Below are 24,681 nucleotides of genomic sequence, written 5' to 3'. Positions count from 1 at the left end.
CCTTGTTAATGAAAACGTCATGAAAAGTGCTCAATTTTTTTTTACAGTAAAAATGTAGACAGAGTATTACTGAAACACATTCAGAACATGAAAAGGACAGTTTTATTTGAGAATTTTGGTTTTCCTAGTTTGGTGTCTTATTCCAAATTCATATAATGCATTGTTATGACGATATTAATACTTCAACTGATTATGAGTTTGAAAAATAATGATTTGTAAACTAATAGGCATTCTATTATGCTAGAACCTATTTATAACTGGGATGCAACCCTTATTGTATTTACGTTATAATAGCAATATTTAAACGATTGTCTACTACATGTCACTTAACTACATGGTACATGTTATTATCCATAAAAGATCTGAGGTTCCAACATCTTGAAAATTCGAAATTAGCCTTAGCTCACTTTTTTATATTAAAACAGAGTGTGAAAAAAAATATGTTTATTAATTTTAAACACTTCAATTTTAAATAATATGTGAACTTAACAACATAAATACTATTCATACAAAACCTTCAACTTTAAAATAGTTATATATAATAAATGAAAAAAGTGACTCAATCCATTTTTTTTAACCAGGTTTAAATATTTGTGAAAAATCAGGGTCGGAATTAATGCCATCAGACACACCTTGTCATTTCTTATTCCCAGTTATCAATCTTTTAAATGAAAGCAAAATATTAGCTAACAAATCTACCAAACAATTATCTATCAATTTTCAACATCACAACAAAGATTGGACTTCTGTACATTGCACCTATCCATCCAGAATACCTGTTTAATTTAACAAGTGCTTTTGACCATTCAATTATTGTCCAGGAGTGAAAATAATGTGTATCAGTGTAAACAATTTTAAAATAATTAAATAATGAAGAAAAAGAGCATTAATTTGCTTATAAAAGAACTTATTGCACCTTTTGATGGCCATCCTTTAGTAAATGTTATCACATTTTAACTGTTATACCAATAGGCAATCAATAGTTATGCAGTTAACATTAACCTTTGATGTAGAGAGTATAAACACTTCAGACTAAGCAAAAGAAAAGTTCTTTAAGAAAATAAAATACAGATAAATATGCAAAGTGTTTTATTTCTATTCAAAAATTGCACCTTGATTTTGTAGACCCTAAAATGATTTACACAAATGATAAAATTAAATACATAAACATGTAATGGGCAATTACCATTGAGAAATAAAGACCAAACAGTTTTTCCTTTGATGTCTTTTGTAGTTCTTCAGATTGTTTTGGTATATATTTACAGAAGGTGTAAATGATTTTCTGTTTTTATTGAAACAACTAGGAAAGGTTATTCTATAAGTGATAATTGATCAAGAAAACTATTGATAAGAAATCTACTTAAAAATTGCATGGAGTGTAGATATTCTGAACATGTTAATTACATAACCTTCTAATTGTAAACACCAAATGATTTTATCTGAAAATCTGACAATGTTTTCAGGATGTTAAAAGTTGGTTTAACTGTAATAATTATCAACCTTCACTGATATTATCTGCAAATCTAATAAACATATTGGGATTTTATAACTAGACAACAGATAAGAAATTTCAATCACATTAGTGACACAGAAGGTATCCCAGTTACTTATTTGTATAAGTAAGTGACTCAATTAACTTTTTCTTACCTGTCCCAATAGATTTATCATAGATTTGCACAAATCATAATTATACATTTTTATACTAATCAAACCAAGTACTGCTTAGAACAAACAGTACAGTCACGTGATCAAAACCATCAAAATTGCTGAGAAAAACAACAATGATCTGAACATATTAATACATTAAAAACTTTGCTTCAGTAAAATAAAACATATTTTTAAATAACAATGGTTTGAATATTAGAGTATACAACTGCATATATACATTTATCTGCATTTTCATGATAATTCAAAAATGTTTTTTAGTGTCGGATGAAAAAAACTTGTTTTATCTCAGGGAAATATATTGGTATCACCTGGAGAACTGTATTATAATTATGATGCTTATTTAGTAATTTATGTAAATTTTTCAATTAAAACTCAGCTTTTTGATATCTATAAGGACTATAAAAAATACATAAAAGAAATTGATTCTTCCATTTATGAAAACATTTTCAGTACACCTTTTCTATGAGAATGCAAATTTTTATGTATTTTGGGTGAAAATTGATCCATCGATTGATTTTAACAATCTTTTCAAATACCGAAACACAAAAAGGGCAGAAAAAGCAGAATTTTGAATTCAAGTTCAATTAATAAAAGATTCATATATCTCACCATTGAAAACTGATGGACTGTGACAAGAGTATTTTGGATATTTTCCGTTAAGTCATAATCTCTATTACAAGTCACCAAGGGAACTATAAACAATCTTATGCAAAATCATTTACGTGTCAACGGTTTCTATAAGTGATCACAAAGGCCGTATATTTGAAATATCATACTGAAGTATTTCTTTGTTGTGGAACTGAATAAAGTAAGGCTGTAATTTGTAACCTAAGGTTTTTTAGACAAAAATTTGAAATTAAGTCAATCATAAAGTTAAGTTGAAAATTGGGCTTAATTTCTAAAATTTGCATTTTCTGTTAAAAAAAACTCCAACAACTAGTATATAATTTCTGCCATAATATGTGAAATTAAGATTTCCATTAAAGAGACATTTCATCGACTATTACTACAAAACTGGGAATTCTTTACTTACAACTTCACACAACTACAAAAGTTCATGTTAAACACAACATGCATACAAATAAATTAAGACAAATACTCAGATTCAAGAAAAATACAGGGTATATGCTTATTTTCAAAACATTTCGACCATTTGTACTCAATGAGTTTGGTTTCCTACAGAAATTGTGTTTCGTATTAAAAACATGTTAAAGTTAATCCTAACAAAACAATAACATCTGGAGTGGTATAAAATAGTTATACTAGAAGAATAAAACTTGAATACAAAAGTTTGCATTTGGGCTGTGCTCTGTGAAAAGGGGGTGTAATGAATGTGCGTAAAGTGTCATCCCTGATTAGCCTTGTGCAGTTTACAAAGGCTAATCGGGGACAACACTTTCCGCTTTATGATTTGTTTTGTTTACAGAAAGTCTATTCTTAGCAAAAATCAAGTTAAGGTGGAAAGTGTGGTCACTGATAAGCCTGTGCGGACTGCACAGGCTAATCTGGGTCAACACTTTACACATATTTATTAAACCCCCTTTTCAAAGAGCGTGGCTCATTTCGTCTCCCTGGAAGACCATCAGGAGCAAAATCTAACATAGAACCACTGCATCCCTTAGACACTTTTTTGTACAAGTCCCTTTTATTTCTTACATGAATTGTATTAATTGCCATTCGCTATGTATATTCTAAAAAAAATTAAAACAAATAAACTTGGCAAACATGCAACAGTACACCAGTCTAGTCAGTGAAAAAAATGGTTGATTTTTTTTTCATAACTGCATTTTCAAATCTGGTAATTTCAGACATGCCAAATAACTTGAAACATTAGTGATTATATTTCAATTAATTTTTATCATCTGTCACGAAAGCTAAATCAATCGCTTTCCTAGCACGATCGAAGTGACAATTATTCATAAACTTAAGCCTGGTAAGAGCTTTTAATTGTTAAGTAAACGTGAAATTTTGCAAAATTGTGTTTAAGCAATAATCTCTAAGCAAACGCTGGACAAAAATATTTCAATGACTTATTGAGTTTCTATGACAACATTAGTTACAAGGCAAACATTGCATATTTGTGGGTAAACTTTGTGACAATTCTCCAAACAGTAAAATTGAATGTTGACAACGGCTTTGGATAAATACAGTTATAAAATTACATGCTTGAAGGCTCACACTTGAGGGTCTTCATTTTGGCCACGAAGAATAAGGTCCTAGTCATACTGGTAAACAGGAGTCGAGAATCTATCTCTTAGCACAGTTGTCTCCCCTTTTTCTCACCATACACCTCTAAATTGTTTGAATTTTTGATAAAAACGAAACAAGCAGATATACTTGAACAAGAGCACCGCCTTGCGGGTGCAGACCGCTCATCTATTTTCTTTTTAAAGGTGAAGGGACTCTCATTTTTAATCACAAAGGAGGGAGGGGTGGAGTGAAGAGGGGTGCATTGTGTAGGGGTGTGGACATTTATTACATTATCTTCCAAAAATGTGAAAAAAAGGAAAACAAAAATCGGGGGGGGGGGGGTGGGGGGGTGGGGGTGGGGGTTGGGGTGGGGATTCTTGGGTGCGATGGTTGGACGGTATTTCAAACATAAAATAATAAAAATAAATATTTGTGTTTTTTAACCGTTTCCAAAAAAAAAAATTGGGGGGGGGGGGGTGAGGTGGGGGGGGGGGGGGGTATAGTGTGAGGGTGTGGAGGTAATTTGTGAGATGATCTTAAAAAAAAAAATAAAAAAAAATAAAAAAATAGGGGGGGGGGGATACGGGTGGGGGGAGGGGGGGGTGGGGGGGGGTTCTTGGGTGCAATGGTTGGACGGTATTTCAAACATAAAATAATCAAAATAAAAAGTTTTGTTTTTTAACCGTTTAAAAAAAAAATTTGGGGAGGGGGTGGGGTGGGGGGGGTATAGTGTGAGGGTGTGGTGGTCAATTGTGAGATGATCTTAAAAAAAAAAATAGGGGGGGGGGTTCGGTGGGGGGGGGGGAAGGGAGGGGGGGGCACGGGCGATGGTTTGGGTGGAGTCTATTGTGGTATCTCAGGTAAGTGTAGTTTTGTCAAAGTATCAATCAAATCTAATCATAAATAAAGAAGTTATGGCAATTTTAGCAAAATTTAATAATTTGACCTTGAGAGTCAAGGTCATTCAAAGGTCAAGGTAAAATTCAACTTGCCAGGTACAGTAACCTTATGATCGCATGAAAGTGTTTGAAGTTTGAAAGCAATAGCCTTGATACTTAAGAAGTAAAGTGGATCGAAACACAAAATTTAACCATATATTCAAAGTTACTAAGTCAAAAAAGGGCCATAATTCCGTAAAAATGACATCCAGAGTTATGCAACTTGTCCTTTTACTGTACCCTTATGATAGTTTGCGAGTGTTCCAAGTATGAAAGCAATATCTATGATACTTTCGGGGTAAAGTGGACCAAAACACAAAACTTAACCAAACTTTCAATTTTCTAAGTATAAAGGGCCCATAATTCCATCCAAATGCCAGTCAGAGTTACATAACTTTGCCTGCACAGTCCCCTTACGATAGTTAATAAGTGTTGCAAGTATGAAAGCAATAGCTTTGATACTGTAGGAATAAAGTGGACCTAAACACAAAACATTACCAAATTTTCAATTTTCTAAGTATAAAAAGGGCACATAATTCTGTCAAAATGCCAGTCAGAGTTACATTACTTTGCCTGCACAGTCCCTTTATGATAGTTAGTAAGTGTTGCAAGTATGAAAGCAATAGCTTTAATACTTAAGGAATAAAATGGACCTAAACACAAAACTTAACCAAAATTTTCAATTTTCCAAGTATAAAAAGGGCACATAATTCTGTCAAAATGCACGCCAGAGTTATCTAACTTTGCCTGCCCAGTCCCCTTATGATAGTAAGTTAGTGTACCAAGTTTGAATGCAATAGCATTGATACTTTCTGAAAAAAGTGGACCTAAACGCAAAACTTAACCAAAATTTTCAATTTTCTAAGTATAAAAAGGGCACATAATTCAGTCAAAATGCACGCCAGAGTTATCTAACTTTGCCTGCCCAGTCCCCTCATGATAGTAAGTAAGTGTACCAAGTTTGAATGCAATAGCATTGATACTTTCTGAGAAAAGTGGACCTAAACGCAAAACTTAACCGGACGCCAACACCGATGCCAAGGTGATGACAATAGCTCATATTTTTTTTTCCAAAAAATAGATGAGCTAAAAATGCAAAAAAACAACACTGAAGCATCAAAATCTAGACAGAGAATTTATCTACACTTTTTTGGAATAGCCTTTATTATGCCCCCCTTCGAAGTAGAGGGGGTATATTGCTTTGCACATGTCGGTCGGTCGGTCTGTCGGTCCGTCCGTCCACCAGGTGGTTTCCGGATGATAACTCAAGAACGCTTGGGGCTAGGATCATGAAACTTCATAGGTACATTGATCATGACTCGCAGATGACCCCTATTGATTTTGAGGTCACTAGGTCAAAGGTCAAGGTCACGGTGACCCAAAATAGTAAAATGGTTTCCGGATGATAACTCAAGAACGCATACGCCTAGGATCATGAAACTTCATGGGTAGATTGATCATGACTCGCAGATGACCCCTATTGATTTTTAAGGTCACTAGGTCAAAGGTCAAGGTCACGGTGACCCGAAATAGTAAAATGGTTTCCGGATGATAACTCAAGAACACATACGCCTAGGATCATGAAACTTCATGGGTAGATTGATCATGACTCGCAGATGGCCCCATTGATTTTGAGGTCACTAGGTCAAAGGTCAAGGTCACAGTGACCCAAAATAGTAAAATGGTTTTCGTATGATAACTCAAGAATGCATATGCCTAGGATCATGAAACTTCATAGGTAGATTGATCATGACTCGCAGATGACCCCTATTGATTTTGAGGTCACAAGGTCAAAGGTCAAGGTCATGGTGATCCAAAATAGTAAAATGATTTTCGGATGATAACTCAAAAACACTTTTGCCTAGGATCATGACACTTCATAGGTACATTGATCATGACTCGCAGATGACCTCTGTTGATTTTCAGGTCACTAGGTCAAAGGTCAAGGTCACAGTGACAAAAAACGTATGCACACAATGGCTGCCACTACAACGGACAGCCCATATGGGGGGCATGCACGTTTTACAAACAGCCCTTGTTTTAAAAGGACTTGTTCACAGTTTGGTAAGATGACAATTTATATTCAAAATAGAATGCATATATTATATTATAAAAAGCAAAAGAAAAATGTTTTAAATAATCCTTCATTAACTGATAATATTCATAAGCGTTTAAACCCTTTTCCCCCAATAAATTTACAAAATATGTCAAGTATTGTTTAAAAGATTATGTGTCACTAATCTTCATGAAAGGCTGCGTGGTGCCGTGGTCGCGTGCTTGCTTTTGCTTCCAGAGAACCTGAGTTCTAGAACCAGGGATGGCAATATTTTTTTATTCAAATTGTTTCTCACTTTTATAACTACTTAAGACTATTACAGATTTGCTAGTAAACATGTTTATTGACATTTTCAAAAAAACGTACATCTGTGAACAAATCCTTTTCAGGCATTTTTGCCCATTCCTGTTCTGTGAATAATTCTTGTTCATAACGAGTTTTCTCATTAGAACATAATGACATAACCAGTTATCTCTGAATATCACATTGTCACGTAATACATACAAAACAGATACATTATTAACGTATATCAGTTTATGTTAAAACTATCTTCATAGAACATTTACTAAATTATATAGAAATTAGTAATAATATAATATATTTATTATTGTATAATTAAGTAGAAACTATTATAATTAAGACATATACTAAATATTGATTCACTCATAAATCATGTTTATAAAACAGGACTGTTATTATTAAATCGTGTAGAAATTATCTTCATGGAAGATGTACAATTTAAATACCGATTTTGTAAATTCGTAGTTTCAAAAAATTGTCCGATCAAAGTACGTAATAACGCGTGACCAGCAAACTATTGAGGTAAACGCTTCCCGTTTCAAAAGGTGAAGTTGTCAATTATATTCATAATCCCGAGTCGATTTCGTCTATCTTTTCTATTATTAGAATGTTTATGCTATAAGCAAGCCGAAATGACCGTGAGTTACATCTCAGTAGACAGGTTGTTTTCCGGCTATTGACATGTTCTTACAATACGGTTACAATGTACTGATAATTTATGTGCGCTTATTTCCGACTGTATTTCCGCAACATTTGGTATTTAAAGATGTTTAGAAACGAGGAGAGACAGGACTCGGAAAATGGTTTTAGACTAAGCGTATCTTTCTTGATTTACTGTGTTAACTGAAATTATTATTTTGATTAGACATTAAAAGAAATGTTAAGAGAGACTAATGTACTGAGGAACTTGTTTTTTATGTAGTTATTTACAGAATAATTGAAATATAAATTAAATTGAATTGGAATTAATCTATGACTTTGTTATACATTTGACCACACATTATTATATGGAGAAATTGACAATATTAGGCTGGAAATGAATTGTCTTATTCACCATGTGATGAACTGCATTTGCTTAGTTAATACGATCAATGTCATTACGGCAAATTGCGCATGGCATTGTTAAGTACACTGAATAACGTCACAACATGTCACATGGAGACCATTTCACATGTTTGAGGCTATTAGCTAGTGAGCCCTTGTTTGTTGCCATGAACCAAATGCCCTTTTCTGGTGTGTAAGTTAATGACGTATGATGTAGATATTTACCTAAACAGGTCAACAAGAATCTTGGCCCCAAAAATGGTCTTCATTTTGCATATTTTTTAATGAACACAATGATTGTAATGTTACCTGAATTACTCTTGGCAGGGTCACTTATTACAGCAACCATCATGATACTTCCTGATTCCTGAAAAACATGGAACAAAAAAGTTGTATTACACTTTACCACGCCAAATGACTGCTTGTACAATAAAAAATATAACCCATAGTTTTGTTATTTTGATGTTCAAAAACTTTCTGCTTCTTAGAGGAAATCGGAAGTGTGTTAAATAAATTGTAAAACATTGAATCTTTGCTTGAAAGTGTCATTTGATTTAATAGAGGCAAATCTTTATCATGCTAAATCTATTGAAAAACCTAACTACATGTGCAAGTAATTAAAATAAACTATAGTAAGCATGAGGTTTTTCTTACAGTAAGATTATTGCATCATTGAAAGTTACCTGAAGAGCTCAAAGACATTCAATAAAGCCCCCTGTGGTTTATTGGGATCCAGAGAGTGCTAAGTGAATCTGAAAATAAAAGATCTATGTAACTTGTATATTATGAATTATTTTGTACATATTGAAACATTTCAACATCATACAAATCTTAAACTTACACACAGATATTATTGATTATATAATTGTTTCAGATGTTTTTTCGCAAACGTTCCAATAATGTAATCCTTATAAGCATTGGTAAGGCATTTAAGCATCAGTTTATCATCTTAAATCTCAAAAAGCCTTCAGGTCTATTGAGTTGCTGAAATGTTCACAAGTTGAACCACCCTGTCTTTTGTACAACCCTACAATTATAACAAATTTGTTTAGAGTATCATTGTTATATGACACTTGATTTCACCAGATAGTTGCTCATTCCATAATGACCATAATAGATTAATTTTTCAGCAATTTTCGGATCATATTGATCTAATGACTTATTAGAGCTTATTAGATTTTTCAGCAGAGTTTTAAGTTACCTTAGACTTACTGGTGGCCCAGTTCCACCATTCAATTTTAAAGTAAAACAGTAAAGTTACATTTTATTAAACAAATATCAATCCGTTTGCATTAAAATGTTGGATCAAATTATAGAACTAATAATAAAAGATGTTATGAAAGTTTTGCACAGAACTCTAGCTTCTATTAATCTGTTGCTTTTTTAACCAACATAATATGAAGACAGGATAATTTAAAAGAATGCAAGACTTCAGTTATTCTTATGATCCATCCCTTAATCTATTATCTATAGATATTGATCAAGTTGAATGTGACATACAATTTAATCGTAATACGACTCTATTTGCATAAGGAACTATAGTAAGCATTCCATCGCCTATATAAACCGGATCCCATTAATATCGCAATATACTCATGAAGTGTCTGTGAATCCATGAATGACTTTTACCGCCTTGACAACTGGCCAACTTGCGTCTAAATATAGATAAAATGTAGGTGTATATAGAACTGTATCAGTGTCAAATACGATTATACTCAATGAATGCATGCTTTACAAAGTTTATCTGCCTAAACTATTGAAGACCAAATCCAGAAGTAACACTGATTAGGCTTTTCAGCACTTAATTCAAACTTGTTTTGCCACATTGGAATGCAACTTAAACTATCTGAACTAAATTAAGACCATATTTGCATGTTTCTGTTTGCTTAATATACACAAATTTGTTGCAAATCTTTTTCAAACTCCTAACTTGCAGAATATGCTCTACAAATATATTTGTTGCAAATATTCTGGAAACATTGCAAATGATTGACAAATGAAACATGTATTTTGCCATTACCATTATTCTGCATCGGTGGTGCTTGTTGTTATATTCCTATGGATCAGCACACTAGATTATGATTTATTAAATAAACAACAATTTTTTATCAAAAATATACTTAAAATAACGTATTCACTATTGTGTTACTTTACTTGTGCTTTCATATTTATGCCGGCGGGTCTAAACACATGGAAAGTAGTTATCACCTTAACTCTTTCAGTGCTGGAACCGAATTTCGAAGGCCTTTGCAAACAGTTTGCTATTCTGATAGTATTCTTTGAAAAAAATCAAAGAAAATTCTAATTTTTGTAATTCAGCTGACGACATTTTAGCAGACAACACATTTCCCAGCATGCAAAGGGTTAAACAAAGTAGTCATCACCTAAAACTCACTGGCTGGACTTGATGCATGACTACCTTGTAATTGTATAGTTAATTAGTGGCAATGTGTATGCTGTTTGAGGAAATAAAACTCAACAATGTTATGTTTTATGAAACTCATGGGAACAACTATTGACAAATAGTCATAACCCTTTTTGATAACATAGTAAGTTTTATAGCGGTGCCTCTGAATTGGTATCACAATAATTATTTTACAGCTCCATGATCACATATCCATGTTTGCATGGCTGCAGACCTTAGATAGAATTTAAAAGTCTAAATAATTAATCAGAATGAACTGGGCTAAAGCAAACATATTCCTCAAACATGTATCGATATTTGAAATAAGGTTCTACTGAAACTCATAGCTACCACAATGCACTAGATAAACTGTTAAGACACTAGCAAACAGGCTTATTTAAGTAGTTGCAGTAACAGTAAATTCTAAAATAATTCATGCATTCATTAGGTTTGAGTTCGGCAAAATTGCAAACATTGAAAACAATTAGTATATTGCAGCCTCTTGTAAAGACATTATTGAAGGGTTCCATTCACGGATCAGAAAGAATTCTGAAATAATTTAGCATTATTGAGCATATCAGCAATATATACATGAATAACTATGGGACATTATTAAATGTGATATTCTTTAACACTAATTGTGTGACTGAAACAAACTTCCATTTTGTTAAGAATGATAGAAAGAATGTATTAAACAAGTTAGTTTTTCATTTGAATGAGAAGTACTGTGCAAGTATATAGTTTAACTTGCTTTTATTAATTTAACAATTTTTCACTTAGATACGTATTTTGAGGCATTTTAGTCTCTTAAAAAGTTACATTTAATAAAAGACCTTTCTTACTTGATTCAAGTCTTAAAGGCTTAATTTCCAACCCTTTAATACCGATGAGCATCAAACAGCATAAAACCAGAACAGACTGCGAGTTACTCGCAGGCTGTTCTGGTTTTATGCTGTTTGCACGTAGCAATTTTCACTTTGCTTCTGAGTCGGATAGGGTTTAATATTGTTAAAATACTATAAAAAATGGAATCCAAAAATGCTGAAATAAAATTGTGTACACTTAAAACTGTATTTTTTTTATTAACAGGGACACATTCCTCAAACTTTCACCTTTCTATTTATGAAGGTTAAAATCAAATGTTTATTACTTTTTCTTTCGCATCATTAAATATAGCATGCACTATCTCAACAGTTGGGCATAAAAGTGAAGGGCCCCCATTGCTATCAGTCTTGCCCTACTTACCAGGTCCTTCAAGACCCCAGCACCTATCTTCAGAGATCCAATACAAACATACTTAAACCCTGGTCACATAGCAACACATAAAAATGTGCGGCTATTTTCAATAATAGATAATCCTTTAGAGCAAAAGACCTTGGAAGACAAACATCAAAAACAACCAAAACAGTGCTCAATACATAAGTGGGAAACTTACGAAGTTATATTTATTTATAATATAAAAAGCCTAAAGAAAGGTGACCGTCTAGTTTTTCAAAGACATACTTTTCGGCAAACAAACACTTCTAAATTCAACAAGTGATGAGCTACAATGGGAGTCTTAAAAACTGATCCCCTTGAAATGGAAGGATTATATAGAACTTAAAAAAGGCCCAACAAACAACTTTTTCAAATTATTACCAAAATAAATAACTCTGAGCTAAAAATAAACAAGACTTATGTGGTAAGCAATCATTTTATTAATAAAAATATTTAAAAATATATTCTTATTTAGGAAAATATGATAGTGTCAATAGGCCCCTTCAACTGTAAATTAAATCTTCTTTATGAGTACGTGGTACATTATGAATACTTGCGGCCCAAGAAGACAATGTCATCATTGCTATGCTAGTTTTTCTACCGTGACATTTAAATTCCCAACAAAATGCATTCCCATATTGTCTGATTCCCATAAACATGGGTTGAATGGACGTAATACAAGACCAGATTATTGGATAATAAAGTCCACTTATCAAGATCACGCAACTACTCATGTGTGCTCATTTGTTTCTTTAAAAGCTATCACATCATCCTGTTGTATTAATTATCATCTGCTTTTATGCTTGCCTAATGAAAACCTCAGTCCACTATGGAAATACCAAACTCCCATATACAAAGAGGGTAACAGATCCCTTAAAATACTGGGGCTTCTTGAGAGGGTGTGATGGGTTGGATGATGTCCTTAATTTAAGTACCTTTGGAAATAATGCAAACACTCATTGCACATATAAAGCTGTTATTCTGTTAGCAGGGTGGATCATGGGGTACAATAACAGTTCCGGGATAGCACTGTGGGAAGTGAAACTTTTGGGGCCCACCCCCAAGACCCTTAGTTGGCCTAGTGCCTACTAGAACGTGAGTGCCCAGTAAATTTCACCGGTTTAAATTAGCCTACCAGTACCAAGGCCGGCAAGAAATAAAATGTAACAATCACCTTTTATAGGTTTTGCAAATAAATAGCCGTTAATCAGACCATTACATTGATATTAAGTATCATAATGCCCAGTAAAAGTCGGGGGGCCATAGGCAGTTGCCTACTCTGTACACTTAAGTATTAATGCGGACCAGGACCAAGGCGTAGGGGTGGTGAAATAAACTGCCTCTAGATTTCCATCATTAACAATGATATTTACTTTTATGCATGAATACCGGTTTATGAAAGTACTGTTATAAATCAATGTGTAATTTTTCACACTGGAATCGGATTGAAAAATGGATAAAAAGATACTTGATTATTATCATGATTTTGTACGATGTTTTGTCAGCATTATGTCATTTTCAATCATATGAGATATATGTAAATGCAGGAACAAAACAAATCATACATAAAGGACACAATTGAAGCACGCAATTTATGCTACAGGAGTTCAAAAGTGTCGGGTTAGTGTTAACGAGCTTATGGCCTCACAGCATTTGACCACACCTGCTGCAAATAAAGCAAAATCATGAACTACCATAAAAAACCAGCATTGTTTTTCATCATTTTGGGAATGTGCCCGGGTCCCTTTGGATTTGGAAAATTTGCGGCATTTTGACTTAAATTGGGAAATTAGTGTTGTTGTTTAGATAACAAATGCTTCAAAATTGAGAATACAGGTGTTTTGAGTATTATATTTGCTAAGGTTGGACTTATATGGCTGGATGGGAGATGAACATACAGTAATGTTGCAATCTAAAAAAAAAAAATTTGTATGGAAACTTTCATTTGGGAATTTGTAGGTCCCATTTGGGAAAAATATATACCATTTTCCATTGCGAACACCGGACTCGATTTTTAATGAAAAAAAAAAGATCTCAAATATTATAACACCTTGCAGATTTAGGAAATACAAATTAATACTTTCAATTTTTTTTAGCATTGAATATGCATTTCTACATTTTGAGAATTAATAAAGAATGTCAGATTCGTGATTATAACAAATCAGATATATTGCTTTTATCATGTAATTTAATCTTGCTCTACTAATTTGCTTAATTTTCAAAATTATTACAAATTTTAATTTGCACCAACCAATACCATTTGTGTATGAATGACAACATAAATGTATAAGTAATGCCAATCTATACCAATATGTTTGAAATAATGACTTTGTTATGTACAGTTTCCGTTTTCAATTAGCATCCATTCAAATTTCAATACATAAAACTGACTGCTTTCATCAGTATCCTTCAAAGCAAACATGCCAGCAGGCCGCTTGATGGAGAAATAATGGCATTTTTAGTATCCCATTTGTATCATACAGATTGCACAATATTGTAAACTGCATAATCCTTTAATAAAATCATAGCAGCTTTTTCAACTCTGTTAAATACACACACATATAAAACTGTCAAACTGTCAGAAAACTGCTGTTTTTTTTCTTCTGTCAATAATCCATCAATAAAGATCGAGGCATTACTCAGGATTACAGGATTTGTTTGAAGTTTCTTTGCAAATCTTGATTGCTTGCGGATTTGCATTTTGGATTATGAGATTGTCTTATAGCAACAACAATTAATTGATATTAACAGAAGATTCCTATTATGGTCACTCTTATAGGAACCCCATTGTAGACAAATTGACTTAGCAGGCCCCTTTTAATTTCGGTAAATAATACATCCAGGTGTGATGCTCTAATCTTAAAATGTCAACAGGGGCCTGATTGGAATTTAGGGGCCAAATGAAAATCAAAGACCCTACTGGAAGATATTTTATCAGCCCCTGCATCTTTGTTTCAATAAACTGGAAACTTCAAAGAGATACAGATTAATGAAGACTTTGTACCAAAACTTCCATAGATCCCTATTAAAACAAATGATCTTGCTTACAATTACACCAGAAATACAAATAATTTTGGAATACATTTCTTTAAATAAGTTTAACTGTAAAACAGAGCATTACATAAATACAATTATATTGCTCTTATGTTTTCTTATCATATGTATAAAGTCCTGAACTAAATTAACAAAAGCTGAAATATTAGAAATATCAAAGAAATTCCCCGGATTCATTTACATATTTTATTGAAACACTCATTTCATAACTCATAAAAAATTACAATAGAATGAGAATGTTATCACTGCAATTTTTTAAACAAAATTTATTTTTTCCTCCAATTTATGTATAAAATTATTATTATTGTAACAGAAAATAATATTTGTGTAGAATTAAACATATACAGATTATCATCAAGTTATTAAACACATAAAACAACTATTTACATTGCATATATATGTAAGAATTAACACCTGATGTACATATTATATTTCTTCATCTTCATTTTAAGTACATGTAAACATTATTTTTTTCAAGTTGTTGCTTCTTTTACAATGATATAATTACAATGATATAATTAACTCAAATGGACTGTAATACACATGTTGGCACTAAATGACTTAATTTAATCAAGAGTAATTTCTATCACTCATTCTAATTACATCAATCACTCAATGGAATTTCTGTGAAAATCCAAATGAGTAAATGCTGACTTTGAAAAGGCTTAAATGGATTATATATAAAAGTTGTGTTACTTTTCAGAGACCATGATCATTTCTTTTTTGCTAACTGCATGTTGCAATTTGAAAATAATAAACTAAAAACTGAACAGTTCCATATAACTTTATAAGGTTTTGTTTTTAAAATAAAAAAATGGGAGTGTTTTCACAAGAATTCAATAAGGGGGAAATAGAGTAAGTTTACAAAATAAAGCAGGAAAAAAAAGCTTGATAGAATTTTAATATGATAAATATATTGTTACAAATGCCGAATTATTTAGACTAAAAATTAATTAATTATTTTGATAATTTTCATATTAATTGCTGATTAATTAAAAAGTTCTACATAATTAACATTAATATGTATTTAATGCGCTAGAAAAGTATTTTGTAAATGCGCTAGAAAAGTATTTTGTAAATGCGTTATTTTTTATCAATGAAATACACTTTTGATTTATTTGTTTAAAACAAAACGTATAAAAATTTATAAAAGTGAAAGCGAAACTTAAGACTGAATTTAACAACGGACTGTTTTTTTGTCGAAGCGTTTTATCCGCTAACATTGCGCAAGACAATCTACCCCCATGAGTTTTCTTCATAGCCGAAATTCTTTAAAGTTTTAAAGCATATTACCCGGCCAATCAGTTAATCATAACGGTTATAGGTAAAATAATTAAAGTCGGTCGAGTCAAAGGCAGCGGCTACCTTTATTTTCACACATTATTACGAGCGACGCTCAGCCGATAACTGCGACACAACAGCTGGGTTTTCATTGGTCGATAACGTAATCCCTTTCACTACGCGATATATATACTTGTAGAAGGTAGTTCGAATATCAAAATTGTGCTTAACTGTTAAAAATGGTGCTTAAGGTTGAAGCAGACACGCTTTCACATAATCTCACAATTGGACCATGGATTGGTCAGGGGTATGTTAATTTTTATGTATTATTGTTGCAAGTTATTCGACAGGAAGTTTATTAAATTGGCGCGTACATAGTCAATGTATTCATACGCAGCATCAAAACACGTGTGTTTGTTAAACAAAAACATTGTCAAGTATTATGTCGGAAATTCTTGTTAGTGTCGCTAATTATACATAGGCTCTGGCGTAATTTATTATCCGGATGAATGTAGTTTATGGTGAGTACCTCGAAAGTCTTTATATGGCATAACGTGTAATATTTTGGAAGTGAAAGTTCCGAAAGTGTATTTCTTAACTAAATGCAACATGGCGGATATGTCGGGAATGTGTATTGAAAAATGAAATAATAAACATTACAGGGTATATTGAGTTGTTTGCAACTTCAATAGTTTTTCTTCATCGACTTTTAAGTTATTTTATGTGAGTATGTAAAGTTTTGCATTCGAATGCGTAATTTCCCAGCATGTTTGAAGAACAATTAAAATCAAATTAACTGACAGTTTATGTGTTATTATGTGTGAGTTTGATTTGTTGGGTTTCCAAGTGAGATTATATTAGGCTCACAGTGAAGCTATTTAACAAAGATGTTGTTCTTTTAATGACTTACATCGTTGGCTGAAGAACTCCCAGTTGGGCCAACATTAAGTAATGAAACATTAATTAATACTGATTACCAGATAACACATTTAATGTAGGATATACAATAAATAGTTGTAACCTTTGTGCATAGATCATTGTTTCCAATTATCTGGTGTTCTCATCAGTAGTTTAATTGTCACCAAGCATGCATTGTAAAGGTTTAAATCAATACTATGGAAGTACAACTGGAAACATGTGTTAATTTATGTGTATTCGGATTGTTGGTAAAAAAAGCTCTCATGTTTTTTTGTTTTGTTTTATGATAATGCAATAGTAATGTGAATCATGTATTAATCCAGTTGCCTCATGAAGATAAAGCTTATTTGGACTATATTATGTTGTATATTAGTTAAAAAAATAATAATTTTGCTTATAATTCTGAATTGGGATTGTGGTATCTGTTTCAGGTATTGAATGCTTACTGGTACATATAATATCTAAAAATGTCCCTTTTAAATCACATTGCAGATTAAAAAGCAAAGTTAATCTTTGTGTTTGCAGGTTTGGTAGCGTAAACACTGGGGCCTTCCACAAGATGTCTCAGTTGCACCTCCAGACCAGTACACCACCAAACCAACCCATGTCACAGGAGACCTTTGATTACCTCTGGAATACCCTTGAAGAGGTCACTGATCATGGGTGAGCTAAAAAGTGTTATACTTTACATTAAAATACATCTCTGGAAATTCCAGCATTATTCTGAGTAGTGCAAGTTGATTTTTGTTAACTTTCATGCAATAATCTAAATAGGTTTGTCTCCCTTGTATACTATTGCATAATCAGCAGTTGGTTTGTAAACTCTGCTATACAGGCATTGTGCGATTGTATGAGTATTGGCTATATGTAAATGCATTTCATATAGTTTGCATGTCAATGCATTTCACTTGATTGGCAAAGTATTTTAACTGTTAAGATAATGCTGAAATTAATCAACATTTTCAGCGACTACACCCACATCAACGCAAGGGAGTTGTCCTATACATATGATGACAGCGATGAAAGCACAACTATGCAAGTGGAGAAGTTCAAAATTTCACACCAAGATGTCTCCGACTTGGTGAGTCAAATTTACTGGTTGTTGTATTGTTAATAAAAAATAGTTTTTCTATGTACTGGTATATGACTATTTCAAACAATCCTGAACTCTAGCATCACTGCTTAACTTCATTAAAGGCATTGTAAAAGTTTCTTAAATAACTTAAAATAATATTTGGTTAATTAACACATCTAAAAAACTCAAATTAAATGGTGTTTCTCCTAATGTTTTCATCAAGGGAGTGTTTGACCATTCTCAGTTTGTTTGTGGTTTTTACAGTTTAATTACTTCCCTGTCCACAAATTGACATTTGCAATTTAAATTGCCTTTCAGACTATCAGTTACCTATATTCATCACGCTAGCCCTTTCAAACTCTATAGAAACCATGTGTCTCAATTGCACTCCATTTGTTAGGGATGTAACTGTTAAGATCATTTGTCATAAACAGATATTGTGTTATAAATGTGCCATCAATATGTATTTAAAGCGTTGTAAACTCTTTTTGGAAATGACAACAATCCAAAAATCTCAAGTAGGTGTAACAAATTGCTTTTGACTTTATTTTCTAGTCAATAAAAAGATAGGTAAATTTCATGCTTAAATATAAATTAATACTGGATTTGATCATTTGAAGTATAGAAAAGTTTTTTCATAAAAGTTGTGACCATAATTATTTCTTATTAATAGGCTTCTAATGTAAGCATGAAAAACAAATGCACTCAGTAAATCCTCAACGCGTAAAAAGAACATCATTTATAAATGAAATCAATATTTAATAAATGATGGGCCTGTCATGCGGAAATCTGTCCTAGGGAATTTCACGGTCACAACTCAGTAACTGCCTCATTTTTATATTGATTGCCTACTATTTCAAAGAGCATTTCTCAAACTCATTGATTTTTCAAAACATATGAGCCATTGAGTCGTATTGACTCCTATTACGCGTCCCTCAAACTGGCTATGAAAAATGATTTGAAATCAATAATATTGTAAATCTCCAATATACAAGTTCAACATACTTCATGGGCCAATAGATTTAGCAAGGACCTCAATGCAAACAATGCTTTGTTCAAATATAATGTGCCCTGATTTATTGATAAGTTTGAAAGACCAGCTGATATAAACTTAACGGTAATCAAGACCACAAGTTTGAACTATTTATAGATTCAAGTGAACTGTCCCGTAATCGTCATGACAACCTAGGTGACGCTTATTTAGTTCCCATGTAAATAAAGATTTTTAATCTAATAAGGATCAATAAAATGATTTCAATAGCCATTGTGGTAGTTTACCTGTGCTATAACAAGGGAGCAAAAAATTGCTCCATTCTGCCTTTTAATACTAAATGGCAAACATTTGTGCATAACAAGGTTTTTAATCTGATATTCAATACACACAAGTTTTAAACCCATAGCTGAATAGCAAGTAGACTTTAAGCTTGCAGATATAAGCATTTACCTATCTAGCCCACATTATGATAATGTGAGACGCAATGTGATTGGACACGTTATTGATCACCAATCAAGTTTGATCATGCCTTAGCAACTGGTAGTGGTAGAACCCATAGCGCTCGCATACAAGAACAGACTTGACATGCTCGATGACAATATTCCATAGTTTATAATAAACTTGTGCATTACTTTGATGTTGTCTGTGATAGATTGATATTTTATATTATTATTTATTTATTTGTTTAGTTGTGTTTTAAATTTAAATTTTTAATATTGTTATTTATTTAAAAATCAAACAAAAATGATCAAATTTGAAAGGACTGGGTTTACCACATACCGGGTGAGTACACTGATTTTTCATTGGCTGAAATTTGGTTCTGATGTAGATAAAATAGATGAATGGTTTTTGATAGACTTTATGGTTGAAATAAAAATGTATGATTTCTTAATAAGATCCATTGTGGTAAATTAATTAAATACATTAAAGACTTTTGAAATGTTTTAAAGTGATTATGTACTTAATTAAAAGCAGTTATCAAAGATATATTTTAAATTGAAGTAATTGTTGTATTATTATTTTTATTTTTTGTTACTTAATGTGAACTGAACATCTGTATGTGGATCTGTGACAATTCAACTATAATACATTATTAATTTGTGTTATGTTTCATTTCATTAATTTTTTATTAATTACATAATTTTTAAAGAAATACTTCTTGTTTACGAAGCCTTTTATTGCAAATAATAATTACAATGAATTTGATATAACTGATGACAGTTAACTAGTAGCTCATACTATGATAACTTATATCAATATCATAATTCTGCTATTCTTAATATAGCTTCATCCCTCAGAAACCGAAGTCGATATTTATTTGCGTAAAATATATCAGTGGACTCCAACCTAATCTTAAAAATCAATATTCCAACACGGTGACCGTTTTCATCTGATTGCAATAGATTCAGGGTTTAAATTAGCTCCATTAGGCTTATAATGACAACTGCGGAAGAAGACTAATTAATTAGTTGTCCATTTATTGAAGGAAAATAATGTCTTTAGGCTGGCACATGTGTGTACTACTTTTAATGCTATTAAAGTCCTTAGTGTTTGAGCACAAAGATGGAAAACATGGTTGAAAGAAAGCTTGGACTCTGATAATATACATGACTGTATCAAAATAAACTCTTAAAAGAATGTTCATTTGTTATACATGTTTTAAAGGATTAGGGTTATTTGGGAAAGGATTACCTAATCATTTGGCTGAAATTTAAAGTTATTCAAAATTCATTGTTCAATATGATATAACTTCATATGGAAGCAGCGGCCCTTGACCAAATTTTGGCACTGGCTGTAAACAAAGTAGAACAATGATCTGTGTAAGCATGTTTTAAATTACTGTATGAAGTTTATCGTTTTAAAACATTTCAAAATAGCTATCAGTGCTTAAGTAAATAAAATGGGGTGTTTTTATCTATGCAAGCACTTCACCATCTAATAAAGATTGCTAGTAAAAAGTTGATACACAATTATGACAATGTAAAGATAGGTACAATTGTATGACGAATAACTCCATAACTCTGGCTTTATGTTTACATTGACGAACCTTTGGACATTAGAGTAACATTCAGTTTGACAGTAAATTAATTGTTTATAGCTCTGTGGATGTGATATGGATTGTCAATATTTCTTTAGGGACCACTCAGCCCTCCCATATAAGGTACTCTCGGTTATTTTACAACCTAATGATTTTCTGTGAAAGTTAACACAAGATGCATCTTTATACATTTTGATAATAACTAGCACACTGATGAGATTTTTGCTCTTTAAATTCAAAAAATGATTAAAAGTAAAGTAAAAAATAATAAAAAAGTTATTTGTAAATAAGGATTAAACACTATAGATACAATACTAAATATTCTATTATGTATTCTATAATCTACTTAATAATCCTTGTTTGTACCACTGACATAATAATAGGATTACGTGCGGCTCTCAATAAGGGTCAAGTCAATAGCCTTTGATCTCCCTCTGTCAACAGTTAAATCACTGTTTTCAGTCTCCTAATGTTGCTTTAATATGTTTAGAAACAACAAAGCAGTGTTTGCAGAACATCTCTGTTGTTGACATGCAAGCAACAATCAAGAGACTGTGTTCAAAAAGTGTCTCCCATCTCAGAATGTCATACCATTTTGAACAAATACTTCAGACAGTTTGTTAAAGCTTTGAAGGTACAAAACTGCGCAAATAACTTCTTCACATAGAGAAATATTGACCCCAGTAATGTTAATAGCCGTAATATTACAATAATGGTTGAAAAATAACAGGACATTTAATGCCTTCAAGCCAATGTAATAAAGTGCGTGATTATTCTGTATAACAATTAGTTGTCTGCAAAAATCATAAAAGGTTGCTACACCACCTGTCTGGGTATTGGAAATATTTGTTCCTGGATTTAGTCCTCACTTGATGTTAATATAGCTCATCAAGTGTTTGCAATAACATCGTAAGTCTTACAGTGATAAACTGATCAGTTACACAGTTGTCGCTGCCAGTGCCCAAATTAGCATCAAACTGCCTGTATTGATACCTTACTCTTGAATCCTGTCAGGTTTTTGGTCAGCTGTTAATTAGTAGGTTAACTGACCACTGATATCAACATGATACCTGATAATGAATCCTCTGGGCAACAAAGACCAACTGCTATTGTTGTCCAACAGATTCCAATTGATTTGTTGTGTATTCGATCTTTGGGTTACAAAGAAATGATTATTATTTCCTAAAAGAGGTTTATTTATGACATACAGTGTATCAATTTTCAATTTATAACTTATAGTCAGGTAATTTAAGTAACTAATTGTTTTATGACTTTAACCCTGCTCATTATTGGTGTTCTGTTTCCTCTAAGGAATTTAATGGGTGATGAGGCATTTGCAAGTGCTTGTCTGTGATTGCATGTCACAAGATATAAAAAGCACAGACCAACCTGTGTGAAGGTGTGCGTGTGTGTTTTATTGAGCATTTAATAACGGATAACATCATTTCCCCATTTATACATCAGCATTCATCAGAAAAATGCTACCTGAGGAAATGGAGAAACCATTTATGGCAGAGAATTTACGTCTGGAAATGTTGTCTAATAAATTCGAGACTGAGGAATTCGTTCTAACCCATTTCTTTTGTCAAGAACAGTTCACTGTTAAACAAAAGCTGGCAAAGATCATTCCTTTATAAAAAAAATATAGTAAATATTGTTTGCATGCTGTCATCAAATAAAACTGTTTGGTAAAAAAATCCAAGTATCAAAAAATCCAGTTTGTTTGTATAAGCCATCTTCAAAGTTTAGACTTAAACCCTATATAAAACCATTGCTGATTGGTTTATGTATCTTTCAATCCCAAATACCATATTTGGTCTATTTTCAGTTAAACCAAAAGTAACCATTTCTGATTGGTCTTTTTTCTGTTGAACCCAAAATAACCATTTCTGACTCTATTTTCAGTTGAACCCAAAATAATCATTTCTGATCAGTCTTTTTTCAGTTGAACCCAAAATAACCATTTCTGATTGGTCTATTTTCAGTTAAACCCAATCATAGGCACCACCTCCTCCTCATCAATGTCCCCTGACTCTCAGACAAACATCAGCGGATCCACTGCTTCCTCCCCTTATCATGAAATGGTGAGTACTAAACACTGAACAGAGTTATCAGATAACCCTTGCACTGTGAAAACTGGGCTTAATGCCTCTGCGTTAAGTGTCCTGCCAGATTAGCCCGTGCAGTCCGCACAGGTGGATTTAGAAAAAAGAGGCTTTCTTTAAAATAACAAAATGAAAAGAGCCGAAAGTGTCATCCATGATTGAACCTTTGCGGACATGCATTTAGCCCTGTTTTCCCGGAACGGTGCTCAATAGAGAACATGCACTCAGCGGGTTGTCAAACGGACAAGTTTTTTGTTTAAACCTTTTTCTGAAGAGATTTCTCTGTTTTGTTATTTTAAAATAGCGAAAACTTAGCGAAATTTAATTGTTTTTAATCTTTTGATATTACAGCTTGAATTTCAAGAAAAATCAAACTGATGTTCCCTGCATTCTAAAATATACATTTTTGCAATGAGTTTATAATGTCAACCATATGCTGGGTTTCAAGGAGAAAAAAAGTTCCCCATTTGAATCATTTCATGTTTTGAGTGAGCAGCCCACTGAGTTGATTGATTTTATTGATTGTGTAGCCTGGGCAATGAATTCATTCAAAGGGTTAATCAGATTTCAATATATTGCTGCAGTTGTTATGTGGGGTAGAAGAAACACGATATTGGTTGAGATAAACTCAAATTTTAATTGATGAAATTAATAATTAAGAGCACGCTTTTAAAATGTGTTTAAATTTCACCTGTTTATTGATTGCAATCATGCTATTGGCTGATGACAATTCTGCAGGGCAATTTAGCCTGGGGTTGTAGCATAATACTCTGAATCATATACGACACCTTAAATGATGGAGAGGCTTAAAGGAAAGTCTAGTCCTAAATGAAAGAGAGGTCAATCTGTGGCTTCAGAAATGAAAGCAGATTTTCTTTGACAATGACATTGAAAGATTGGAAAATGAAGGACAAATTCTCATAGCTTTTAAAATTGCATTCAACATCAAATGCGCCGAGTGCCTGATAAATTGTGTTTCATCTAATCTGATTAGTTGTTTTCTTCAGCCTGCAAACAACTCACATTTAGCAAATTACCAGATTGTCTCAGGTCCAAGAAAATTGTCATTTCTAATTCAAACTCTTGCAATCTACGTATATTTGGTTCATTAAGGGAATAGGCTTATTGCATTGATCGGATTCTGAATATCTGAGCTGAAGAAAACAGGTAATTGTAATCAAGTTAAAATGAGTTTCTGTGTGGTGTCTGGTTTTCTGGTCAACTTTTTTGTGCCACTAATGGTAAAGTCTGTGCAATTAATTAAGAAATGGGTACAATAGCATGTCCTGGTTTTTTATGTCAGGTAAAATCAGAACAGAACCATTAATACAGTTCTCCATTAAGGAGAAATTTGCTTTC

At 32.5% G+C, this 24,681-nt stretch overlaps 2 protein-coding genes across 18 annotated transcripts in view; one reads left to right on the top strand and one right to left on the bottom strand.

Annotated features, from left to right (window-relative positions):
- The window catches only part of LOC127882103 (arylsulfatase I-like), a 147,414-nt gene extending 131,078 nt beyond the window's left edge, over window positions 1–16,336 (bottom strand). For 10 of the 11 annotated variants that reach the window (XM_052430547.1, XM_052430549.1, XM_052430557.1 and 7 more), the window contains exons 1-3: window positions 16,277–16,335; window positions 8,880–8,948; window positions 8,506–8,563 (exon numbers count right to left, since the gene is read on the bottom strand). The gene's annotated coding sequence lies outside the window, so the exon portion shown is untranslated. Of the gene's footprint in view, window positions 1–8,505; window positions 8,564–8,879; window positions 8,949–16,276 lie in introns of all 11 variants that reach the window. The other variant, XM_052430543.1, reaches the window with a different exon arrangement.
- Window positions 1–24,681, top strand: part of LOC127882102 (tumor protein 63-like) — an 85,460-nt gene that overhangs the window by 42,158 nt on the left and 18,621 nt on the right. For 3 of the 7 annotated variants that reach the window (XM_052430536.1, XM_052430537.1, XM_052430540.1), the window contains 3 exons: window positions 17,636–17,773; window positions 18,077–18,191; window positions 23,203–23,301. In XM_052430536.1, coding sequence (XP_052286496.1) covers window positions 17,636–17,773; window positions 18,077–18,191; window positions 23,203–23,301 — 352 coding nt within the window. Of the gene's footprint in view, window positions 1–16,357; window positions 16,500–16,555; window positions 16,714–17,635; window positions 17,774–18,076; window positions 18,192–19,751; window positions 19,963–21,165; window positions 21,341–23,202; window positions 23,302–24,681 lie in introns of those variants that run through there. The other 4 variants (XM_052430538.1, XM_052430539.1, XM_052430542.1 and 1 more) reach the window with 4 other exon arrangements.

Source organism: Dreissena polymorpha, chromosome 5, assembly GCF_020536995.1.
Source record: "Dreissena polymorpha isolate Duluth1 chromosome 5, UMN_Dpol_1.0, whole genome shotgun sequence".
Lineage (NCBI taxonomy): Eukaryota > Metazoa > Mollusca > Bivalvia > Myida > Dreissenidae > Dreissena > Dreissena polymorpha.
This window is presented reverse-complemented; position numbering and strand designations above follow the sequence as displayed.